We start from the raw sequence: 27480 nt of genomic DNA on the forward strand, positions 1-27480 counted from the left end.
TGAGATAGTATATAATATAACTGAAGAGCTTTTGATCAAGTCAGCAAACTAAGGCCTGATGTCTGTTTCTGCTAAAAAGAGTATCTACATTTTTAAAGTTTGTAAAAACAAAATGAAAACAAAACTTGCGGCCCACAAAGTCTAAAATATTTACTATTTGAAAAAATTTGCCAACAGTGGTCTACATGAAAAACTATTTCTTATGACTTATTGAACTAAAAACTAATAAGTAAAGAAATAAAAAGCTTCATAGAGCTGTGACTTGGACAGAAAAGAGCAAGAGAAAACAAGAGGTGTTAGTAACAATGCTATGATACTGAATGAAGTAAACATTTAGATTTTTCCAGAAACCATTTAGTAAAAATAAACAGGTTTCTTAATGCAAAGAGAAAAGCATAGGTTTACAAATTGGCTATGTGAACATATAAAAAATATTAGAAGCATAAATGACAGGTTTAACAAAGTGGTGACAGAAAAAAAAAAGAGCCTTATACTTTTTTCTTCTTAGAAGCAGCAGCAGAACAAGAATGATGAGACACTTCATGTATGTTTTTGCGAGAGGGGAAGGACAGGTGTGAGGTGGGTATACATAAACTGTCACAAGCATTAAAGCCCAAGAGCACCATGAGTCCATTATTATGTGTCTATAAAATCCAAAAGCTTCAAATGACATTGTATAGAACTAGAGGCATGATTTTTCAAAGAGACCATTCATGCATCAAAGCTGACTGGCGGTCTGTTTCACATATGATAATATACATATTTCAATGGCTGATTCATGTCAATGTACGGCAAAACCACTACAATATTTACAGTAATTAGCCTCCAATTAAAATAAATAAATTAAAAAAAAATCTGAAAAAAAAGGAAAGCTCATAAAATCTTTTAATTAAAAAATAAATAAATAAGAATAAAATAAAAGAGACCATTCATTCTCCACTTCTGTGAGGACATATGTACTCATCCGCAAAACCTTTCCTAGGGTCATGGGACCATGGCAGTGAAAGCATGAGTCCTAACTACTGGACCACTGGGGAAGTTCCATTTTCTCCTGATTTTTTTTAAAATTTAATTTTTAAAATTTTTAAAATTCAGATACTATTTGTCCCGTCTTACATTTTGTAGGAATAAAATTAAAGAAAAAAAAAAGCTGCTAAATATTTTGTAAACTAAATGGGAAACAAATGTACTATAGTCAAAATCATGCACGTGACCCTACCTAGTCTGAAGAGGTAAAGTACCCATGAAGAGATGATCAGTTATTTAGTGAGGCCTACGTGAAGATCAATTTTCAAATTTCAATCCATTACTTACATCAACCATCGTATTCCCTTTCGCATTAATTCCTGATAAAGCAGCAAGGTACTGGCAATTCTACAGGCGTAACACACAACTCCTGTCACTGCCTAATGAAGAAATACAAAGTGTCAACATTTGGTGCTAAATTGTGGTATAGGGTAAGAAAAAGCTTTCACATAAAAATTTTCAAAGATTCCTATTTTTATCATTAAAAACAGGATAAAGCTACTAGTTTCTAAAAGCTAAGGACAGATATAACTGCAATAAACTTTCATCCTCAATATAATAATGGTAAACATGCATTGTCTCAATGGAGAACATTTTCTTATGAGTTCAAGAAAAGATGTAAAGAAGAAAGAACATGAAATAATTTATAATGGATAACAATCTAAATGAATAATTTCCTAAGCTATACAGGTGTAGATAAAGATACACTTTTTATTGCTTCCACTATTGATAATTTTAATTCACATGTTTAAATAGTAATTTAATTAAATGCTGACCTTAGCTATGCTGGCATCCCCATCTAAATCATAACGTGGATGTACTTTAGGGAGGGAAACTGAAATATCAAATAAAATAGTTAAAATCAGAAATAAAAAATGCATTATTTTATCCTTTATTCATCAACCTCCAAATTAAACATTAACCTCTAAATTACCTTTAAACTAAACATTAGTGATAAAACTCTTTAATGTTCTTTTCCTGGTTAAAAAAAAAATGCTCATTCCTTAACAAATTACTACCTGCACTATTTCTAAGGAGTTTCACCTCTTTTTCTTAAACATATTCCAACATAAGAAGTTCAATGCTTTTCTTTAAATCTAAATCAAATCCCAAAGATCTAAAAAGAAATGTAAAAATCCAGGTAATTTTTTTTCACCACCAGAATTAATAATTTAAAAGATTCCAAAATACAGATCTAATTATTCTTAGATTCCAAAGCCTGGCAAAGGGTCTTATTCACCCTGGAAACAATAAACATTTGCTGAAATTCATGATATAAAAGGTTATTCTGAGGGTTAGTAAAATACTAAAAGCAGAGAGCTACACTAAAACATGTATGACAAAGTATTTTACCATTTTATAAACAAAATATTTAATGTCAAATCTTGTTACCTATGAGGATTTTAAATTTTACTACTACTCTCATTTGATTAACTTACAAATTTTAATATTTATAAAAGTTCCACATTAATGCCATCATTAATCAACTTTATGAAGATGACAATCATTTTTATAGTTTTTTTTCCCTTTGGCTGCACTGTGTGTCCTGTGGGATCTTACTTCCCCAACCAGGCCCTCAGCAGTGAGAGTGTGCAGTTGTAACCACTAGACCACCAGGGAATTCCCAGTTTGTTGTTGTTTTTTAATGGCTAGTAAGAACAACAAGGAAAATCCCAACTTACTTTTTTCATACATCAATCCTACGGTACTCAGAGGTTCCCGGCTTACTACAAAGATAGGGTTTTCCTCAGAAGTTTTAGGGAAATGCTGTGCCAGTCTTCCAGGTTCTAGAACTAAACGTCGTCCTTCATATATAAGCTCTTGATTTGAAGAAATAATTTTGGTTTGTTTATATACCAGTTCATGAAATACAGTAGCACTGTGTGAGAAAAATCAAAAAGGACAACACAATTGGGATAAAATGAGAGGTAAAATCTTTTTTTTAAAAACCAGTGCCACAATATCCATTTCTCAGTAAAACTTTAGATCACGACCAGTCCACAGAAATGATGCTTTGTTGATGTGGACACTATGAGGTCTATTAAACTGAAAATTCCACATAGTCTGTCGATATGGCAATCAATTCCAAGACATTTTTACATCTGGACACCTATATTGGATCTGTGCAATTCACAGGAGTCTTAATATTTCATAAATGGGAGCCAATACAGAAGACAGTTTAAGGTCACTGACTGGAGTCAGAACAGCTGGGTTCAAATTTCAGTTTGTTTGCTTACCACTTACTTACTACCTTAAACGACTTAACTTTTCTGTGCTGTGTTTCTTTATCTACAGAATGGGAATAACAGTCCTCACCTCACAGAACTGCTGTAAGGACTAAATGACTTAAACATATAAAGAATTGAGAACATCACTTACAACATGAGTGTATAAGATGTGTTAAATAAGCTAATAAAATCAGGTATTTTCAAAATGATGTTTTGGAGGAAAAGGTAGATTCTCCCTAAAGAGATCCATGAAAAAAAGAAACAAACCAACATTGCAACAGCAATGTTGTGATTTTTCTCTGCCAAAAAGCCTATGCTCTGATTTCTCGCTTGGGCTCAGGTGGGCTTTCTATGTACACATATACTCTTACAATGAAATAGTGGCCAACATCTAACTATGTTACATTTTTATTCAGGCTATTAAGCACCAACATATAGATGATGATTAATGTATTTTAGACAGCATATTAAAAATCAGAGACATTACTTTGCCAACAAAGGTCCGTCTAGTCAAGGTTATGGTTTTTCCAGTTGTCATATATGGATATTCTAAAGTTAAAAAATAGAAAATAAACTAATTAAAAAAAAAAAGAGAGAGTTGGACTATAAAGAAAGCTGAGCACCGAAGAATTGATGCTTTTGAGCTGTGGTGTTGGAGAAGACTCTTGAGAGTTCCTTGGACTGCAAGGAGATCCAACCAGTCCATCCTAAAGGAGATCAGTCCTAAGTGTTCATTGGAAGGACTGATGTTGAAGCTGAAACTCCAATACTTTGGCCACCTGATGTGAAGAGCTGACTCACTTGAAAAGACCCTGATGCTGGGAAAGACTGAAGGTAGGAGAAGAAGGGGACAACAGAGGATGAGATGGTTGGATGGCATCACTGACTCAATGGACATGAGTTTGAGTAAACTCTGGGAGTTGGTGATGGACAGGGAGGCCTGGTGTGCTGCGGTCCATGGGGTTGCAAACAGTCGGACACGACTGAGCGACTGAACTGAACCTAATGTTATATTAATATTATTTTATTCATTCTATTTATATTATTTTCAATGTTTATAATATTGTAATGTTAGTAGTTAGTGTTAGTCACTTAATCGTGTCTGACTCTTTGCGACCCCATAGACTGTAGCCCGCCAGGCTCCTTTGTCTATGAAATTCTCCAGGCAAGAATACTAAAGTGGGTAGCCACTGTCTTCTCCAGGGAATCTTCCTGACCCAGGGATCAAATCCAGGTCTCCTGCACTGCAGGCAGATTCTTTACCATCTAAATCACCAGGGAAGCCCCTTACTGGATACAGATATTAGACAAAATGTCTAAAGTATTATTCCATCTAATTGCTGCTGCTGCTGCTAAGTCGCTTCAGTCGTGTCCAACTCTGTGCGACCCCATAGACGGTAGCCCACTAGGCTCCCCCATCCCTGGGATTCTCCAGGCAAGAACACTGGAGTGGGTTGCCATTTCCTTCCCCAATGCATGGAAGTGAAAAGTGAAAGTGAAGTCGCTCAGTCATGTCCGATCCTTAGCGACCCCATGGACTGCAGCCTACCAGGCTCCTCTGTCCATGGGAGTTTCCAGGCAACAGTACTGGAGTGGGTTGCCATTTCCTTCTCCGCCATCTAATTGATTTTATTCCTTACTAAATAACCAGTGAAAGTCTCTTTTTTAATTTCATGAGGCATCAAAACTGCTACCTGAGTCTTGTTAAAATAGAAACTAAGGCATATAGAATGGGTGTAATGCTTTCCCCTTTCATTTAAAAAAAACATTTTGAGATCACTGTAGATTCATGTGTAGCTGAAAGAAACTGTATAGAGAGACACTAAATAGTCTTTACTGTTTCCCCTCAATGGTAACATCTTGCATAAGTATAGTACACTATTATAATCAGGACCTTGATACTGACATAATCCACCTATCTTATTCAGATTTCCCTAGTTCCACATGTAAGGGTGTGTGTGATTTAGTTATATGTAGTTTTATCACATGGGTAGATTTTTATCACGTAGGTATAATCTGTTTTTTTTAACATAAAAGGAATGGGTCTTTCCCCAGCACTCAAGGGCTTTAGGCCACATATGCAAATAATTACATGAACTATCTTTAAGACTTATGCTTTAATATTTTTAAGTGACAGGACAATACTCTTAAAACCTGGCTCATTTATTAGTAAATGCTAATTGTAGTACTCTTGCCTGGAAAATCCCATGGATGGAGGAGCCTGGTAGGCTACAGTCCACGGGGTCGCTAAGAGTTGGACAACTGAACGACTTCACTTTCACTTTTCCCTTTCATGCACTGGAGAAGGAAACGGCAACCCATTCCAGTATTCTTGCCTGGAGAATCCCAGGGACGGCGGAGCCTGGTGGGCTGCCATCTATGGGGTCGCACAGAGTCGGACACGACTGAAGCGACTTAGCAGCAGCAGCAATTGTAGTTATGCGGTTATGTAATTTGAAAGAAGGCACAAAAAGGAAAATAGTCTTGTAAAATTTGTAGTTCAAGAACAAGTTAATTTACCTGTAAATTTTAGAAAATTAATCCTTTTAAAGGTAAGTGAAAGGTAATTTACTAAGCACGCAAACATTTTCTAACACTTTCTACCCAGAAATGGTTACATCTGATGAAGCTGAAGCATCTTTTCTATTTCTTCTCCTGATTTGTGAAGATACGTAACTATTATATAACACAACATCATGACATAGGAAAAAATATAAAGAGGTACTTACGTATTATAGGCATGAATATAAATTTTATGAGCTGTCATTTGTTGTAATGAAAAAACATGAACTATCATTCGGTGAAGTATATCACTAGTTTCTGCAAAAAACTGGTCAAAACCCCAACACTTTTCCTGATCTGCCTCAAGGATGTTTGCAAGAACAGGAGTAAGTAGAACTTGAAGACCCCTAAAATAGTATTGAAAAGAGTTACATGAAGAATGAATGTGTTATATTCTAAGTAGTACAAAATCATAACATTTACCAACAAATCAAAGGAACTGCTATTACTATTATCAGATAAGATTAATTTAAAATTGTAAAAAATCTGCCAACTTTTTGGAAAGCCAGGTAACCTTGATTTAATATTACTTGTCAATGAACCAGGGGTTATGGTATTTTTATGTTGGCTTTTACATGTTATTTTCTTTGATTCTCTCCTTCCCAAGTTTCCTCACTTTTCCAAACATCCTAACATTGTATATACATGGCTATCCAGGTGAGATCAGTTGACTGGAACCCTGTGGTCATGAGGATGATGGTTTAACTTCAGGGTCATTAATGTCCTTTTAACATGTCACTCCAACATCTAATTTTTTATGCTGAATTCATATGCCTTTTGTAGCATACTTCTTCAAGAAAGAAAATCTCTATAATAATTTAGCAGCCAATTAATGCCAATTAAACTAGGAATAATCTTTGACTGTGTTAGTCACTCAGTCTTGTCTGACTCTGTGACCCCATGGATTGTAGCCTGCCAGGCTCCTCTGTCCATAGAATTCTCCAGGCAAGAATACTGGAGTGGATTGCCATTTCCTTCTCCAGAGGATCTTCCTGACCCAGAGACTGAACCTGGGGTCTCCTGCATTGCAGGTGGATGCTTTACTATCTGAGCTACTAGGGAAGCCCCCAGTCTTTGACTAATAAACTTAAATATTAAAAAAAAAAATAAATGGAAGGAACTTAATTCTTTCTCATGCACTATCCGAATTTTAAAATATGTTCAAACAGACTCAATTATGGAATTTCATGTCATATTAAAAATATATTCTTGACTACATGACAGACACTGAAATAACTGTCTGTTAACAGTTTTTAAGATATGTATACGCAGCATGTGCATGCTCAGTCGTGTCCGACTCTTTGCAACTCCACAGACTGTAACCCACCAGACCCTGTCCATGGAATTTTCCAGGCAAGAATACTCAAGTGGGTTGCCATTTCCTTCTCTGGGGGATCTTTCCGACCCAGGGATCAAACCCAGGTCTCTTGCCGCATCTCCTGCATTGCAGGTGGGTTCTTTATTGCTGAGTCACCAGAGAAGCCCACCAAGTCTTGATGACAATCTGAATCTGAGGATTCGGTGGAACTTTGAGTTACATACACACATGAACTCTGAATTACAACGTCAGTCTATTTTTCACTTGTATCTGTCTTCACTCACAGCTGAGTTAGGTTTGTCTCATTGGCTATCTAGTCTTGACTAATTTAATACATATGAGAAAAAAGATGGTTATCTTTTTTCTGCAGTTCTTAAATTTTTGGTAGTTGTTTTCATTGTTGATTGTTAGCACTTAAAGTCCTTAGTATTTAAAAAAATAATATAACATACTTTGATATCTAAGCAATTTTTATAAAAATATTTATAACTTAGTGTACTAAAGAATAATTAAACAGATAAGGCCTGCTACCCTCCTGAAATATGCAATCTATAGTTCAGACTGACAAAACACTGTGTGCATGTCAACAATATAGTTAAACACTAAACAGCAAGTGCTCATTTCCTGACCCCTTTAAATTTTATCAGTTTTACCTGAGATTTCCAAAATGTGTACTTTTCTAAATCAAAATTTAACACAGATTTAACACTATTTAACAAAATTTAACACTATTATAACATTGAATTTCTGCTCTCCAATAAAGTGACTTTCTCTTGGTAATTCTAGTTGCATGACACAATTTAGTTTTGGAGACTTTTAACACACAAAAATGAAACTGTCAGGCCAGTGGTTTTCAAAAATGATTTCAGCACTGGAACTACTGGTTTAAATGAGTTTTCACAGATATTAATACATAAAATGACAGGACATATTTCATTAACTTGTGGTATATATATTATATATGTACAGTCCAAATAAATATTTTGAATAAACATATTTATTTACTTATATGTTGAAAGAAATACAAAAAGCACCCACAGATTCTAAAAGGCGTTAAGCCAATAGAACATAACCTATGTATGTTCACTTGTGGATTACACAATCCCCACACTCAAGAAAAATGGAAAATAATTCAGTAATTACAAATTCTAAATTCTGATGATTGCCTTGGCTTTATTTCCAGAGTAAAATCTAAAATAATTTACTCTCAAATTAGCAAAACTTTGTAAATCAAATATACGTCAATAAAAAAAGATATACAACAGAAAAAAAATTTACTCTCTACTTTTAATTTCCTTTACCTTAAATCTCTCTCTGTGATAACAGGATTCATGTATAATTTGAGTTCTGGCTGCTATATTAAGACCCATATGAACTTTTGAAATGCTGGAAAAAGCAGTAGAAAACTGTTATTTCTCACCTTTTGAATAATATGATCACTTTTTGAAAATGAGGGTAATATTAGACTTCTTCAATGTTTGTTTCTTAGAACTCTAGTTATTTCTATCTGTGCCACTATTTGTGCTCTGTCATAACGAAGGTCAGCACAAGAGACACCAAAGTCCTAAGCTGGAACCCCACACTGGACACAATTCTAAGACCAGTGATTAGCAATCTGAAAAATGTATGTATGCTCTATGTCTTAAAAGAGATCTGGCAAAATTATTTACATAGACCCAAATCAATCTTTACATTGCCACAAAGATGAAAATTACAAATCAAGGCATGCTTTAATAACACCCACTGAAAAATTAAGAACAAAACTACACTTAAGTACTGGTGACTTTAATCAACAAAGATCGTAACACCAAAGAGAACAGGGTACATACACTATACTTACCGAGAAAGACTACAAGAAACAGGCATGTCTCCACTCCAGTCAATTGGTCCATTTTCTGCTTTCTGTACTCCAGATATTGCACCAGAAGGCTTTCCAGTAATTATTTTATACCTTGGGAGGAATAAAAGCAGATTAAAATAAGCAGTTTGTTACTGCATAGCCTATCAAAGGGCTCTGCAAAAATATTTCCTCAGTTGCACCTACAATTATCTACTAGACAAAACTTTGTGACTGACGTTCACAGGATCCATAAAACAATCAAAATACTTTGAATCTGACTGACTGAAGTAGAATAGTGGCTGTACGATTATTTTACATATGCCATAATTAATTTTCATTTGGGTTCTCAGAGTGCCATATAACAGCATCTTGATGTTCACAACAAAAATATTCATTTTTCCATCTGAAAAAATTGAGCAAACACAAATAAAGTTATGTTACAGAATGTCTCTAGACCATGAAAAAAGCATCTAATCCCTCTTACCCATATTATACAAAGGCACAGTCAACTGGACCATGAAATTACTACAGAATGAACAATAGCTCTCTTAAAAAAAAAAAAAGATAAAATTATACATAGCACAGTATCAGAAAGTTCTTGCATATTGAAAAAATATATACACATTACAGGATTAGATGTGTGTACCAAAATTAAAAGCCGAACTTAATCTGTTTCTTGATGATGGTGATAAAAATAAAGATGAATTCAAGAAAGAAATGAATGAGGAAGTGAAAGAATACTAATAATGATGGAGGCGGGGTAATGAAAGCAGCCTTACAGGTGTCAGCCCTTTCTAAAACAAAACCTGAAATTAGGAGAGAAGTAAGAGGTTCATGCCTTCAAGATGAAAATGTAAACCATAACATATCAGAATCTTATATGTTTATAGACAGTATTTCTGACCTAATTTTTTGATTTGTTTAATGTCTACATAAATGTGCTCTGAGCAGATTAACATACTCTTTAAAAAAGTAGAAGAAACCAGAACTGATCTGGGCTGCTTGCTGCTTCTTCAGTAGAGGCAGCCAGGATTTGTGCACTAAGAAATTTTTCAAAGAAGGAAATTAATGTGAAAAATAAGCTGCATTCATGTGAGAAGGATCAGATTGTGGAGAAATAAGTAGAAATATGTGACATTAATGCAAGAAGAGAAGTGAACAGAATGAATGGCAGAATTCTTAATTAAGGTAATGCTTATACACTCTTGAAAAAACTTATTTTGTTAAGATACATATCTAAATACATTTATTAATATGTAAATAAGATTCTGCAGAGAAGGCAATGGCACCCCACTCCAGTGCTCTTGCCTGGAAAATCCCATGGACGGAGGAGCCTGGTAGGCTACAGTCCATGGGGTCACTAAGAGTCGGACACAACTGAGCAACTTCACTTTCACTTTTCCCTTTCATGCACTGGAGAAGGAAATGGCAACCCACTCCAGAATTCTTGCCTGGAGAATCCCATGGATGGAGGGGCCTGGTAGGCTACAGTCCATGGGGTTGCTAAGAGTCAGACACGACTGAATTTCACTTTCACTTTTCCCTTTCATGCACTGGAGAAGGAAATGGCAACCCACTCCAGTATTCTTGCCTGGAGAATCCCAGGGATGGCGGAGCCTGGTGGGCTGCCGTCTATGGGGTCGCACAGAGTTGGACACGACTGAAGCGACTTAGCAGCAAATAAGATTCTGAGGGATCAACACTCCTATAAATGTGAGAGGAATATATCACTCAATAGTCAAGCAAAACAATCCTTATTATTTCTTAGAGCGCTTCTGAACATTCATTAGCATCAATGTTCATAAAAAGTTTAGTTTCTGTGCAAATAAAGAAAAAAATTCTTCTAATGGTATTATCTGCCCACATGGTGGGCAGATAAAAACATCAGGTATTCCCAGTTGTTTATGAGTCATGTTTCCTTTATTAAAGAGCATCACACTTTTATTTAACCCATTCTTAGTACAGCAATACATGCTGATACTGCTTTAAAACACCTATGACAGCAAAGCGTGATTACCTGCTGGGTACACTTTATGTTTAATGAGGAAAGACAGAAACTGACTCTATGCCTTCATTAATAAAGAGATTTTATAAAAAGGACACTGCTGTAAAGTGGTCTCAAGATGATGCTATACCAAAATCAGTACACTAATGGATAACTTCTTCCCACCAATATGTACGCTCTCCTTGCTGGAAAACATTTAGATACACAGGTTTTAGCAAAAGTCATGGCATTAGCTGAATTAGTTTTACCTCCTCAAACAAACAAAAGAAAAAATATGCTTCTCCTAATCTTCTGAGACGAGATTAAAGATTGTATGTTTACACTCGTGATTATTACTTATAAAGTGTTAGTCAGTCGTGTCCGACTCTTTGTGACCCCATGGACTGTAGCCCACCAGCTCCCCTGTCCATGGAATTTTCCAGGCAAGAATACTGGAGTGGGTGGCCATTTCCTCCTCCAGGGAATTTTCCCCACCCAGGGACTGAACCTGGGTCTCCTGTATTATAGGCAGATTCTTTACCATCTGAGCCACCAGGGAAGCTCCACTTACAAAACACAGGGTCAAATATATAAAGATCTGAGATCTAAAAGAACAGTTGAACACGTTAAGGCTGTCAAGTGAGTTACTTCACTGAACAGAACAACATTCATAACCTCACCTTATAGTTTTATGTGTACAGAGGTTGGCTATTTCTCATGAGGCAAGGTCAACCACTAATTTCTTTCAAAATAGAAAGATGTGTGGCCAATGTACAGATGAGTTTGATAACAAATTTCACATCTAACAATCCATCCCTCTTTTCTTCCATTATTTGGTTTATAACAGTGACTTCATACATAGTAATTATTTCCTAGTAACTATGGCAGTTGCATAAATGTATAATGTACTAGTAAAATGCATTCAGCAAAATGTTTTGGACTGAAACAGCAACACTAGAAAAATATTATTACATTAAAGGTTATTTTTGAAATGGTTAAAGAAATCAGGTCAGTTCATATTTCGTTTTGATCCACTAACAGTTCTATTACTTCATGAAAGTACTTTTTTATTTTTTTAGTTATATGGAGGAAAAAAACTAATAAGCACACAAAAAGAACTAAATAGTGCTGAAATAAATTTCAGAAGGCACAATATTTTTAATATGGACCAAAGACTGGATGGACCAAATATGGATGCCATTTATACTTTGTACATAAGATAGTTAGTTAAACACAGCATGAAACATTATCTCTATGCATTTTTATCAGGTTGTACTCTCACTAAAAAATCAAATAGTTTAAAATATCAGAAATGACGGCTAGATCAATATTCAGTGGTGTACCTCTCTAACATGATGAAATAAAGTAAGATAGATATACATTTAAAAAAATTATTTCTAATTTTAGATGGAGAAATCACTTACATCACTTCCTTATTCCTACGTGGCCCTTCAAATGGTCTAAATGGTAGTGATCCAGTAGCTGCATGGTAAAATGTTACCCCGATGCTCCAGAGATCCACAGTTGCTCCGTATTTCTTCTGATGATCTTTTCTTAGCACTGCTCTTTCATACATATCAGGATGCTTTAAAAAGAAAAGAAAAAGCTACTAACTTGTGTTCTATGAAATACATTACACAAAAATGGGTATTCAATAATGTCTGGAAGTTCTATTTTCCTAATTTTACTTTCCCAATCTGAAAAGACTATTTCACATCTTCCTCTCTCCTCAAACCTCCAACACCACCTCCTTCGACCCTCAATTTTGATGACCTCATTCATACTACAGTGAGAAAATGGAAGCAGAGATTAACTCTCCTTTATATCTTTTACCAAAAGCCAACCTACCTGAATCTGTGTTCAGAACCAGTTACAATGGAACTGCTCTTATCAAAGGCTTAACTTTTCTACCCGTGCTGTATCAAGTTTCTTCAGTCGTGTCTGACTCTTTGCACTCACATGGACTGTAGCTCGCCAGGTTCCTCTGTGCATGGGATTCTCCAGTCAAGAATATTGGAGTGGGCTGCCCTTTCCTTCTCCAGGGGATCTTCCTGATCCAGGGATTAAACCCGCATCTCTTATGTCTCTTGCACTGGCAGGTGGGTTCTCTACCACTAGTGCCACATCTGTGCTGTGGGGCCCATCATATCATCTCACCAATTCTAGAAATCATTTCCTGAAACTACCCCTTTTATTTTATGCATCATTTCCCCCCTTTCTATTGGCTCAATTCTTTCAGCTTACACACAGGCTTTCATACCTCCCATTAAAAAAACCTCTAAATTGACCTTACATCATTCAATTTTCTGCTTCCCTCCATAGCAAAACTCAAAACAGCCATCCACACTTACAACTGCCTTACTTTTTCATCTCCCATTCAGGCCTATGGCATTAAATGTTACCTATATCCTTTAACTTTCCGAACCATTTCTTGTCCTGAGTTCTGGATTCATATAGCCTACTGTTTTCTCAGATGTCTAAAGGGTAGCTTAAACTTAAGGTATCAAGAACAGACTCCTGGTCTTCTGACTCGAACCTGTTTCCTTCTAATCTTTACCCTTTAAGTAAATGGTACCATCATCTGCCCAGTTGCTCATACCCAAAACATATCAGGCAGCCTCAATTCCTTTCCTTCATACCTCACATGCAATCCATGTGAGCAAGTCATAAGGGCTCTGAGATGAAAACTAATTTTCTAGAATGAATTCAGAGGACTAGCCTGATTGGGTATGTTGGAGGATATAGTGACTCAGATAAGTAGCTGGTCTGGTGTTCGCCACATGGTCCTTAAGCACAGAAGACACTATGATACAGTTGTGAAAAACAGATGGAATTTATAGAGCATGGCTTAGGAGCTTACAGATCCAGACAGATATTCTTATGGACATTAAGCTCTGCAAAGGACAGCCAGAGGTCATACATGCTTAGCCTCCGTGACACGGTCTTTATGTAAATTACATGCTGTAACCTCAAGGTTTTTGGTAGATAAACCTGTAAGAGTGTACTCTGGACCAGAGCATAGTCATCTCCCAAATGATACCAAACTAAAACAATGCCTTATGACACTGTGGTAGACGGCAGTGGCTCAAGGGACTGGGAACCAACACAGGTAACACTACTGGGAGGGTGTCTCTACTGTAAATGATGCAGTTTATGAATTCATCTCTTGAATGGTCACAAGCTCTGGATTATTTTTGGGGGGATGGATGGGACTTTTTTGGGAAATACATTTTAATGAGAAATTAGAAGAGGTGACAAGCATGAAGGGCTTTGGACATATGTCCAAACATGGCTACCAGATATACAGGGTCTGAGTGGTTTTGCTGATTCTGTGGCATAGTACATAAGGCATTATTGTCTAAAGAAGCACGAGCCAGACCTCTGTCCTAGCAGAAGGTTCTTACTTTATCAATGGTGCTGTGAAGAGGCCGAGAGTACCTGGACATGCCTGATATCTTCAAAGAACATGAGGCTGCCAACATAGGAAGAGCAGATACAGCAATTCTAGAAGGAGACAAAGCAGGATCTCCTCAAAAGGTACACTAATATACCTCCTAAATAGTACAGCTGGAAGGCCTTCCCTAGGCTGAGAATGATTAGCTGAGAATGGCCTGATGCATGCTGGTCTGACATATCTGGGCCCACAGACTCTCTGCTCAATATGCTACTTGTATTTGCACAGGGATTAGTATTACTGCACCTGGGCTCCTGCATCTGGGACAGAAGCATAAGGCCAAACATACTGTAAGTTCTCAGGTTAAATTGGGTTGGCTAAAAAGTTCATTTGCATTTTCCTGCACTACCTTATGGAAAAACCCAAAAGAACTTTTTGGGTAACTCAATATTAAGAAGGAGAAGTCAATGGCACCCCACTCCAGTACTCTTGCCTGGGAAACCCCATGGACGGAGGAGCCTGGTAGGCTGCAGCCCATGAGGTCTCGAAGAGTCAGACACGACTGAGCGACTTCACTTTCACTTTTCACTTTCATGCACTGGAGGAGGAAATGGCAACCCACTCCAGTATTCTTGCCTGGAGAATCCCAGGGACGGAGGAGCCTGGTGGGCTGCCATCTATGGGGTCGCACAGAGTCGGACACGACTGATGCGACTTAGCAGCAGCAGCAGCAATATTAAGAAAGCCATCATATTAAAAACAGTAGAAGAAAAAATGTTGGTGCTTCCTTTGGTCTTTAACACATAAAAAGGAGAAGATTCAACATCTGGTCCGGGAATTCCAAAATGAGGAAAGTTTTCATTTAAATATAGAAATATTTCTAGACTGCTGAGTTTCAGGCTGTGTGTATCTCTCATATCATAACTGCTGGTGTAATCTATTAGAAAACTGAAATAGGAAAGTAGACTACAGTAAAATTTCAGCCAAGAGAACAGCATGGACTTGGAAGTTTATTTATTTAATGTTGTGTTCTTTCCATTTTACAAGTCTGTTAGTGGCAGAGGCTAAATTGTGGTCCTCGGAGACTATGTGAAAGACTGACAGTCGGTAACAGGGATCACCCTCACAAAGGCTAGTATGGTACTGCCGTTGTTTCTTTCTATCACCACAGCCATTGGGAAGGGCTACTGGAATTTAGTGGGCAGAGACCAGAGATGAGAGACATCCTGTTGAACATGAAACAGCTCTGAAAAACAAGCTTCTGACATCCTGCATGACTTTTGAATATCCTGCCAGATATTTGTGCAGCTAAGAAGTCTGTTTATAATGATCTCACTTCATTTTATACGTAAACAGTGTATTTCTGAATATAAAGTAAACAGTATTTTTGTAACTATAGGAATGCAGTATACATAAATCTACTTTGCTAAGTTAAAAACTTTATCAGGGATTCTTCAGTGCTTTGGAAAATGATGTCAGTAACAACACAAGACTTATGATATATGACTCACCAATTCAATATACAGGTTATCACTGCATATGCACTGGAGGTAACATTATACACAGGTACAGGCATCTAATTATTTCAGTTGTTTGCTAGTGAAGTTGATAGTAAACATTTGCCAGTAAATTTTTACACACTAAATACCTACGATTTTATTGTATTTTCCTTTATATTATCATTAAGATACTATGCTCTTCCTTTAATTAGGTATGCTGGTTGATTATATTACCTAAGAATTTCATTTCAAGATACTGAGAAGAATATTGCAAAACATTTACTATAAACAGGAGGTGATCATACAGGGTAGAAACCACTAGTCTGTATGCTCTGGTTGGCTTCTGCTTACTTCTCCAATTCTCATCACCTGCCTCTCACTCATTAAGTCCAGCTATTCTGTATCCTTCCTGTTTCTCAAACATCCAAGGTCATTTCTGTTTTTAGGCCTTTGTAGTTGCTTGTGATGCTGCTTTCCCCCCAAATCTTTGCATGGCTTGCTTGTTTTCATCATTAAAATATCAGTTGACTTAAGCTTGAAAGGAAGCTTTCCCCAGCTATCTTTCTTCTGCTTTATTACCTTATTGTCTTTCCAACACTTTAATTATCTGAATTTATCTTATTTACTTGTCTACTGTCCTCACTAGATTGTAGGTTCCATAGGAGCAGAAATCAGGTACTTCTGGTATACCACAGAAGTCTCAATTCCTACAACAATGCTTGGTACATAAATAGCTGTTGGATGAATATAATCCATTTTTAGGTGTTTTTTTTGGCTGCACTGCCTAGCAGGATCTTAATTCCCCGACTAGGGACTAAACCTGTGCCCCTGCACTCTAAGTGTGAAGTCTTAACCACTAGATTGTCAGAGAAGTCCCCATTTTAAGTACTCTTAATAAAAGATTATCAAAATACAACTGCAGATTAATTAGTGGTTACATATTGATAGAACAAGTTAAGATATCTTAATTCATGTCAGGGTTAGAACAATCTGAATAAAGCTATAGGGGTACCTTGACTTAATTCAAATTATAAAATTACAATTGAAGAATCCAATTGGAAAAAAAGTCACAGAATCGAAGACTTTTAAAATAAAACCCAGAGCCATAACCAATTAATGACAGCTATATATTATAAACTTTCTGATTACATGTTAAATGTACTTATTTTTAAGTGCCTTTCTTAAGTGTTTCAAATGTTTACTAACTTCACACAAACACATCTACATAAACAGTTTCAACCATGGAGCTTTTCTAGTTTTCTAGTATTTCAAGTTAGATCTTTTAGAGGCATTTCATTTTCTGTGTGTGTTTCTAACAATGGTTTTTTCATCTTTCAGTAACCAGTCTCCCTGAAGAGAGTCTTCTGCTTCAGAATTATAATGAAGTTTGCTCTACAGGGAACAGTATTAGAACAAGCTTGTAATGTATTAACTGCTCTGATCCAAATAAGGAAGCCTTTACTAGCTAGACGCTTCTGGAGGGCACAGATAGATCTTTCTTTTAACACAGATGCATAACATTAGTAAAATTATTTAAGAGTATTATAAAACTTACAAGAATTTTTTTTAACAGAAAGCAACACCCTTAGAAACCACTATCTAATTCCACATTACATACCATCTTCATTAGAATAGAAAATTTAATTTTTGCCATAAGAGTTAAGACATTTTATAGAGTGATCTGGTTGACCAACTATCCATATTTATAATATATATCCAGCTTCTTAAAATAAAATAGTGATGCATGACTTACCAAATATTCTTCTGTGCCATACAGAGAAACAAACTGCTCATCATCTTCTAATTCTCTAGCTGCACCAAAATCTGTGAGTTTGTACACAGACTGTCCGTCTTCCCCTATCACGCGCATGATATTTCCTGGCTTGATATCACGGTGAACTATGCCATTCTCTCGGAGATGATTCATTCCACCCACTTCAACAATAAATATAAAACAAAGGAAATCATAAGTAGGTATGTGTGTGTGCATCAGATTCACTAATGCACATTAATTCATTCTTATTCACTCAATGTAAGTTTTTACATAAGTTGGTCCAAAGTCATTTTAATCAAAGAAGTAATAGATTAAGTACTTAGATTTTGTATTTCATGCTTGAGTAACGAGAAATTTTAGAAGGACAGGGATCAATATGGTCTAAGGAAAAGTCCAGTCTCTCTTAAATACTGTTAAGAAAATGGAACACAATGATCTTAAGTCTATGACTTCCTGAATTACTTTTTGTTATATACCTGTGGGCCATCTACCTAAACCCAAGAATACAGTTTCCCAAGAAAAATAATCTTTCACCATAATTTAACATTTTTACCTTGAGGAAAAAAATTCCACAAAATAGTAAACTGGACTCAATACATACTATAGTAAAGAAAAAAATTAATAGAAATTGCTGAAATTAAGCTGTTTGGGCTAGCTGACATGCAGTGTCATAGAATGATAGTCTGAACCATTTGTTTGACAGCTGATGAATGTCCAAGCATGACATATAAAAATAAGTTTAAGGGTATCAACATTCAATTATGGAAACTCACGACTACCAGTATACTTAGGAAGGGATCAATTATCTACATCTTCTATTTGACTTAACAGGCTGTAGCATATATGACTTCTCTTTCATTTTACCCTCACCTAAGTAGTCTCTACTGCTTCCAGTATCAATCTCAAGAATTCCCACTAACCTCATACTTTGTAATACTGGGCTTTTCCTATTCTTCAAATATTGACTCATTTCTTCCCAAGAAGATATTATTCCCTGTGGCTGCCATATTCTTTTTAATAACAGGTTTATTGAGACAAAATTCACATATCATAAAACTCATTTTTTTAAAGTATACAATTCAGCAGTTTTTAGTATAAAGCCACAGAGTATACAAACCATCACCACCAATTTCAGAACATTTCCATTATGCAAAAAGAACTCCCACATCTATCAGCAGTCACTCCTTGACTCCACTCTCCTCTCAAGGCCTTGACCACCATTACTCTGCTTTCTGTCTCTATGATCTGCCTATTCTGAACATTTCACATACATGAAATCATACAAATATTGTTGCCTTTTGTGCCTGGTGTTTTTCACTAAGCATAATTTTTCAAGGAGCATCCATGTTACAGCATGTACCACTACTTCATTCTTGTTACAAACAAATAATACTCCACTGTATGTACCCTATTTATCTATTCACCAGTTGGTGAATACTGGGCTTCCTTTTTTTTGTTGTTGCTATTATTATAAATACTGGTATACAAGTTTTTGTGTAGAATATTTTAAATTCTTTTAGATAAATACCTACTAATGGAATCGATAAGTCATACAGTAATTGTTTAACTTTTTGAACAACTGTCCGACTACTGTGCAAAGTGCCTGCACTTTTTTTTTTTACAATACCACCAATAGTATATGAGGGTTTCAATTTCTCTACATCCTTACCAATGCTTGTTTTGTTTTGTCTTTTTGATTTTAGCCATCCTAGTGGGTATGTCAGAGAAGGCAATGGCAACCCACTCCAGTACTTTTGCCTGTAAAATACCATGGACGGAGGAGCCTGGTAGGCTGCAGTTCACGGGGTCGCAAAGAGTCGGACACTATTGAGCGACTTCACTTTCACTTTTCACTTTCATGCATTGGAGAAGGAAATGGCAGCCCACTCCAGTGTTCTTGCCTGGAGAATCCCAGGGACGGCGGAGCCTGGTGCGCTGCCGTCTATGGGGTTGCACAGAGTCGGAAACAACTGACGTGACTTAGCAGCAGCAGCAGCAGCAGGTATGTAGTGGCATCTCTTTACGGTTTTGATTTGCATTTCCCTAATGCCTAATGATCTTTTTATATATTTGTTGGCCACCTGCATATTTTCTTTGGAGAAATGTCTACCAAATCCGTTACCAATTTTTAAATCGGGTTGTCTCTTTATTATTGACTTGCTGGGATAAAAATTCCTTATCAGACATCTGATTTGCAAATAATTTCTCTCATTCTATGAGTTTTCGTTTTACTTGACGCTGTCCTTTGGACACACAAAAGTTAATGTTGATGAAATTTATCTACTTTTTTCTTATTGTACTTGTGCTTTTGATATCATATCTAAGAAAGCATTCCATAAGGGTCTTTAGCTTTGAATGTAAGAAATTTATTTTTGAAAATTCTTATGTCATTAAATTATATTTACACACATATATAATCATATAAATAAATAAACATACCCACATCTCGCAAAACAATTAGAAACTCAGACTCTGGTAGTCCATAGGCATTAGATGGTTCTTCTAAAACAGTGTATAAACTTCCACATGGACAAAATTCCATAATAAGTACTTTATGTCTTGTTGTTGTCTGAAAAAAAAAAATTCACTGATTGGGACTCAATCTAAAAAATAAATTTTCAATATACACCAATATTCATCTGATTTCATTTAAAAGTTGGATTTGCTACAATAATGAAGGTACTTTGAACTGCTTTTTACCTAGGGTTTGTTAATATTTGTTCACTGTACAGATGAGAATTACCATTTTCCAAAATTAATATTAAAATTGGATTTGTCTTTAAAGACAAACCACAATAAAAGCTGGCTAAACCTAATTAGAAAATCACTGCTACAATGTTATAATGGTTCTTTCAAAGTTGTTTAATTTCTAATACATAATAGTACATTTAGGATATTAGCTTTTGTAATGACTCTCTTAAAACACTTGAAATTCTTCTTGTGACAAGCACTCTCACTACTTTTACTTCAAAGAATGGAGTTTTAGCTTTTTTTTTGGCAGTACAATGTGGTATGTGGGATCTTCCTTTCCCGATCAGGGACTGAACCTGTGCCCCACGCAGTGAAAGCCCAGAGCCCTAACCCCTGGACTGCCAGGGAGTTCCCCAAGTTCTAGCCTTAAACACAAACAGGGAGCAGAATAATTGAGTGGTCCCCTGGGAGCAAAGTTCTAGTCAGCTCATAGGAGTCTGAGCTGCTGATCTGTTTTAAACCATGATTTTAATGTACCATTGATTTTATAAGATATACCACCAATTATAGAGGAAAAAAAGAAGTATTACCAAATTACAAATACACATTGATTATAACATAATGCCCATTTCAGAAACTTGAAAATGTGAATGAGTCTTAAATACAGTAGTCATTTTCATTTTTTACTCTTTCTTCCTTTTATAATTTTTTTCTATATATCCCCAAAATAAATCTATAAAATATTTTAAAAACTTCTTTACTACTGAGTAGTATGAAAGAAATAATTTTAAAAGAAAAAAGCTGTTGCTTTTAAATAATGAAATAACTGAGTTTTGAGGAGTTGAAAATTTGAGAAATACCTCTAATTTCATCACCAAGATAATTATGTTTATATTTGGTGTGTTTCCTTTCAGTCTTTTTTCTATGTAATGAATCACACTATAGACACATAACACTTTGTATACTGTATTGTATTTATCAAGATCATACTGCATATATATTTTTAATACTGATTTTCTCAAAAAACATTATATATAAGCATGCTCCCAGGTGACTGAAATTTTGTTAAATATTTCTTTTCATTACTGCTTAATCATTGTGCAGTACAGAATTAATTTTAGCCAGAGAGGTCTAGCACTTGCCCTTGGCTACTGGGAGCTGATTCAATAGGCCTCTAGAATGTCCTATCTGCTAAAAGTGTCTCTGTCTGGGGGCTTTGGCCACATGACAGTCTAAAAATGTGATTTATGATGGGGATCTTAGGACTTGCACTTCCGTTTAGACTTCTGGAGGCTAAGGAATTAGCCAGAACCCACAGAAAGGGCTGGAGACTAAAGTTCGGCCATGAAGACAGTATGCGATTGAGCCTCAGTAAAAACTTTGCACACCAAAGGCTTGGATGAGCTTACAGGGTTGACAATACTCTGTGCGTACTGTCATCATACATCAATGCCAGGAGGATAATGGATCCTTACGGAAAGGAAGATTCATGTTTGGAACCCTCCTATATTTTGTCCTATGGCCCTATGGATCTCTTCCTTCGGCTAGTTCTAATTTATACCCTTTTGCTTTACTAAGATACTAACTTGTAAGTAGAGTTGACCCTTGAACAAAGCAGGGGTTAGGATTGCTAACCTTCCATGCAGTCGAAAATCTACATGTAACTTTACCGTCAACCCCCTGTATCTGTGGTTCCATATCTGCAGATTCAACCAGTCTCAGATTGTATAGTACTGTAGTACATATTTAGTGGAAAAAAATTTACATTATTATTGGTGGACCCGTGCAGTTCAAACCTGTGCAGTTTGAGGGTCAACTGTATAGTGCCTCCCTGAGTTCTGTGAGTCATTCAACATTCTGGCAAATTATCAAATCTGAGGACAGTCATGGGAAGCCCCAAATTTGTAGCCAGCTGGTCTTAAGGGAAGGTAGCCCTGGGGACTCCTGAACTTGCAGCTCGTGTCTGAATGAGCAGTCTGGTGGGGGCTTCTCTGACTGCACAGTTTGCCAAACTCCTCTGTGGCTTGTGTAAGAAGTCTTGAACAGACTTGGCAGTCCAGAGGGCTATGCCTTTAATCTTTAATATAGCTAATTCTGGGTAACTATCCATCAAACATTCTAACTTATTTAACCATTCTTTACTATAAACAGGACAGCAATGAACATCTTTGTGCATAAAATTATAGTTTACATTTCTGATTACTTTCTAAGAAGTAATCACTAAAAATGAAATCACTGATATAAGGAGTATAAACTGCCAAATTGTTTTTCAAAAGGTGTGATTTTATTGATTATCCATACTAATGAGATTTCTATTTTTCTAATGACATTTTTATTTTCACTGTTTCCCACTAAAACCAATTCTGTCTCTGACAACTGGATTCATATATCACCCTCTGGATTCCAAAGATTTTTATTCTTTATAAAGCCTTCCTTGCATTGTTTGACTTTCTCCTTATGTAACTATGTCAATTTAACTTCACTTAGCTTTTGCTTTTAGTAATAATACTGGTAACCACATTGTATATTCTTTTATTACTTATACTACTTTTTCTGATTCCATGAGACTTTCCATTGTTATATTCCATTCCAAAAATTTCCATTGTTATATGTTTTTGAGAATAAATATTTGATTGTATGAGCTCTAATTTTCAGCATTAAAAAACCCACTCTTTATAAAACAATTTTTACGTTAGATTATTTCTCCTGAATTGTATTAACAACAATAAACATGACAGGATTAACTAAAGCTTGACGACTTACCTCCTCCTCAATAGCAAATAATTTGACAATGTTTTTGTGATTGAGTTTTTTTAACACTTCAAATTCTCTCATTTGAACATCCACTGGACGAAGGAAGCTTATGTTATTAAATACTTTGATAGCAAATAAGTCACCAGTTTTCTAAGAAAAGGAGAGAAAGGTTTTATTTACTTATAATATAAAGAAAATAAAAAAGGTAGCATTAGAACTAGACACAGCAATTTATCTTTTTTGTAGAACACCCTGAACATTTTTAAGCATTGGTAGTTTGTACTAGGACTCCTGACCTTTTTTTTTTTAAGCTAAAATACATCAATCAACCGCTCAATATTTCTTTCAAATTGTATGCTTCGGAATGTAGAAGAGGCTATTTTCTTTCATATTATAAATAAAGCTTCCATTGCAATACACGTGGCAAAGATAGTCAACAGTACTAAAGGCGAAAATGTATCCTGAATGAGAAATAGAAAGTGAAACTCACAAGGTTTCTCTGGGAACTAATAATTTTAAACTAATCAAAGCAGGAAGAGAAAGATTAAAGATTATATTCCACATATTAAATTTTTAGTGAGAATCTCAAAGTAAGGCAATTAACTTTTAAGATTCCCTAGCTGGATAAAATGTGTAGGTATGTGCATTTGGAAATAGAGGAGTTAAAAGAGTAAGGTTAAAGCAGACCCTTCTTGTTGGATTGCACCATGGCTGCTGCTGGGAACTTTCTGCAACTTTATCTAGATGACTAGGGCAGGCTGCTGCTTCCCCCATCATTTCTAAAGGATCAAAGACATTTCCTTTCCTCCACCAAAGCAGCTGCAGTAGCCCAACTCTCACTCTCTCAGGGCACAATGAAGTACATCAAACACAGAATTACAAAGCACAGCAGAAATTGGGAACGCATTTTATAAGTACAAAACACATGCTTCATTCCAGGTAAACATCACATTCTCATGTTCTTCACAGAATTAACCTTAAAGGCTCTCTTGCAGACGCTCTCACCTCTTTCCAATCACTCAGGCCAGATTCTGAGTTAACCTTACTTTTGCCACAACCCAAGGCTGAACCTGCCTGGAGTTAGTGGAAAGCTCGTTTCCTCTATGAGCTTGGGGTTCAAGCATCCCTTACATAAAGCTTTCTCATGGCTCTCTGTCTTTGAGGACCCTACGCTTTTCCTGCTTTGAAGCCGTCTCTACAGCTTCTCACACAGATTAACCACCTACAGCTTGTCACCCTCCTCCCTTCACCTTAAAATTTCATGATCTTCTTCTTAAGACCATTTAGCTGTCTCACAAGCTCAGTCTTAAGTGCACTCTGTGGAGACCATCATCTGTGTGATGAGATCACTCCTCCCTTTCTCCCTTGCTCCTTCCACACCAAATACACGTATATTCTTTCCAGAGGAAATGACCCACTGACTTTTCAGATAGAATGAAAATGGAACAATTTAACCAGGGCTCACTCATACTGCTTACCATCTGATTAGCCAGGATAAGAACACTGTCAAATCTATTACCACCCAACAGAGAGATTTTTCTTGAGGACACTTGTCTTAAACTTAGTCTGAAATTAGGAGAATCTTAAGAGAGGAGCAAGCAGGGGAAATAACACAATGCTGCAATGTATCCACTGTGACCAAGGCCAGTATTTCCCACTCTTCTGTGGTCTGCAACATACCTGTGAGTTCACTGGGATATGTGTCAGCATGTCCCAGTTTCCCTCTATTCAACTGCACAGTCACCTATCAGTCACTGTCCTTAAGTCAAAGCACTACGAATAATATTTAGAGATTCACGAGTACACATATATACAAGTGCAGGTCAACATGTCCTTCCTACAGCTCTCCCCACTTTAACTTCACCTAGTTACCACATGCATATACACCCATCCACACACAGTAGCAGCTCCAGGCAACTTAATAAAAAAGAGAAAAATTAAGTAGGTAATAAACTTTGTATGGGGCCTCCCTGGTGGCTCAGATGGTAAAGAATCTGCCCGTAATGCAGGAGACTGTGTTCGATCCCTGGGTTGGGAAGATTCCCTAGAGAAGGGAATGGCTACGATCTCCAGTATTCTTTCTTGCCTGGAAAATCCTGTGGACAGAGGAGCCTGGCGGGCTATAGTTCATGGGGTCACAAACAGTCGGACACGACTGAGCAACTAACACTTTCACTTCCATATTTTGTATAGGGCTTCCTGGTGGCTCCATTGTCAAGAATCCGCCTGCCAACGCAGAGGACATGAGTTCAATCCCTGGATTGGGAAGATGCCCTGGAGAAGGAAATGGCAACCCCTCCAGTATTCTTGCCTAGGAAATCTCATGGACAGAGGAGCTTGGCGGGTTACAGTTCATGAGGTCATAAACAGTTGGACACGACTTAGCAACTAATTAATAACAACAACAAATACTTTGAATAACAAATAGTAAAGTTAGGGACCTGTTCATTCCCAGCAATAACATAAAAAGGGTTTCAGTTCAGTTCAGTCACTCAGTCGTGTCCGACTTTGTGACCCCATGAACCGCAGCACACCAAGCCTCCCTGTCCATCGTCAACTCCAGGAGTTCACCCAAACTCATGTAAATAGAGTCGGTGATGCCATCCAACCATCTCATCCTCTCTCGTCCCCTTCTCCTCCTGCCTTCAATCTTTCCCAGCATCAGGGTCTTTTCAAATGAGTCAGCTCTTCACATCACGTGGCCAAAATATTGGAGTTTCAGCTTCAACATCAGTCCTTCCAATGAATGTTCAGGACTGATTTCCCTTAGGATGGACTGGTTGGATCTCCTTGCAGTCCAAGGGACTCTCACTAGTCTTCTCCAACAACACAGTTCAAAAGCATCAATTTTTCTGCACTCAGCTTTCTTTATAGTCCAACTCTCACATCCATACATGACTACTGGAAAAACCATAGCCTTGACTAGATGGACCTTTGCTGACAAAGTAATGTCTCTGCTTTTTAATATGCTGTCTAGGTTGGTCATAACTTTCCTTCCAAGGAGTAAGCGTCTTTTAATTTCATGGCTGCAATCACCATCTGCAGTGATTTTGGAGCTCAGAAAAATAAAGTCTGACACTGTTTCCCCATCTATTTGCCATGAAGTGATGGGACCAGATGCCATGATCTTAGTTTTCTGAATGTTGAGCGTTAAGCCAACTTCTTCACTCTCCTCTTTAACTTTCCTCAAGAGGTTCTTTAGTTTTTCTTCGCTTTCTGCCATAAGGGTGGTGTCATCTGCATATCTGAGGTTATTGATATTTCTCCCGGCAATCTTGATTCCAGCTTGTGCTTTATCCAGCCAGTGTTTCTCATGATGTACTCTGCATACAAGTTAAATAAGCAGGGTGACAATATACAGACTTGACGTACTCTTTTCCCTATTTGGAACCAGTCTGTTGTTCCATGTCCAGTTCTAACTGTTGCTTCCTGACCTGCATATAGGTTTCTCAAGAGGCAGGTCAGGTGGTCTGGTATTCCCATCTCTTGAAGAATTCCACAGTTTGTTGTGATCCACACAGTCAAAAGCTTTGGCATAGTCAATAAAGCAGAAATTGATGTTTTTCTGGAACTCTCTTGCTTTTTCGATGATCCATCGGATGTTGGCAATTTGATCTCTGGTTCCTCTGCCTTTTCTAAAACCAGCTTGAACATCTGGAAATTTACAGTTCACATATTGCTGAAGCGTGGCTTGGAGAATTTTGAGCATTACTTTGCTAGCGTGTGAGATGAGTGCAATTGTGCAGTAGTTTGAGCATTCTTTGGCATTGCCTTTCTTTGGGACTGGAATGAAAACTGACCTTTTCCAGTCCTAAAAAGGGTTTAGCTAACACAATTAAAGATCCTTAAACAAGCAGTAATTAAGGGCAAGCAGGATTTTGGGGGTATAGTCCTAAACCCTTGAAACTGATGTCACTGAGAATAAATACGGTTTCTCGAAACACATTTTGAATACTAAACTAGATGTTGGCAATATTATAAGTCAATTCTTACACCTCTTAAATCTTTATTTGAGGTTTTTGAACTCTATTGGATAAAGAACATTTTTACTTCCTTTGAAGAAGAACCTCAGGTCGTGTTAGGGTAGTCTACTGTAGTTTGTCCTCATTCATTTATTTATTCTTTCAGTCATCAAGCATTTAAAGCACCTACTAAATGTAAGTACTAACATGAAGGACACTGGATATCTAAGTAAGGAAAGGCACTAGTAAACAGAGATATTTACTAGCCTCAGGCACTTTAAATATACCTCCCTCAGTTCCTATCACTACTGACTACCTATCACTCCCTCAGTTTCTAATTTATGTTCCTTCCAATGCCACCTTGCTACTAAACCTAAAACTCTTCGTGCACAGGAACTGTACTTTATCTGTGGCTAAAATCACTAGGTCTACTCATAGTATTCGACAT

The 27480-nt window shown here is 36.7% G+C and overlaps 1 protein-coding gene across 8 annotated transcripts in view; it reads right to left on the bottom strand.

Moving 5' to 3' along the window:
• TBK1 (TANK binding kinase 1) overlaps positions 1 to 27480 on the bottom strand; it is a 47175-nt gene that overhangs the window by 15937 nt on the left and 3758 nt on the right. For 5 of the 8 annotated variants that reach the window (XM_081588869.1, XM_081588868.1, XM_081588867.1 and 2 more), the window contains exons 3-11: positions 23080 to 23220; positions 20065 to 20194; positions 17605 to 17786; positions 12383 to 12543; positions 8975 to 9085; positions 5984 to 6163; positions 2709 to 2905; positions 1803 to 1861; positions 1315 to 1406 (exon numbers count right to left, since the gene is read on the bottom strand). In XM_081588869.1, the coding sequence (XP_081444995.1) occupies positions 1315 to 1406; positions 1803 to 1861; positions 2709 to 2905; positions 5984 to 6163; positions 8975 to 9085; positions 12383 to 12543; positions 17605 to 17786; positions 20065 to 20194; positions 23080 to 23220 (1253 nt within the window). The remainder of the gene's footprint in view (positions 1 to 1314; positions 1407 to 1802; positions 1862 to 2708; positions 2906 to 5983; positions 6164 to 8974; positions 9086 to 12382; positions 12544 to 17604; positions 17787 to 20064; positions 20195 to 23079; positions 23221 to 27480) is intronic. The other 3 variants (XM_081588873.1, XM_081588872.1, XM_081588871.1) reach the window with 1 other exon arrangement.

This window comes from Giraffa tippelskirchi, chromosome 4 (assembly GCF_054371585.1).
Source record: "Giraffa tippelskirchi isolate mGirTip1 chromosome 4, T2T-mGirTip1v1.2.pri, whole genome shotgun sequence".
Taxonomy (NCBI): domain Eukaryota; kingdom Metazoa; phylum Chordata; class Mammalia; order Artiodactyla; family Giraffidae; genus Giraffa; species Giraffa tippelskirchi.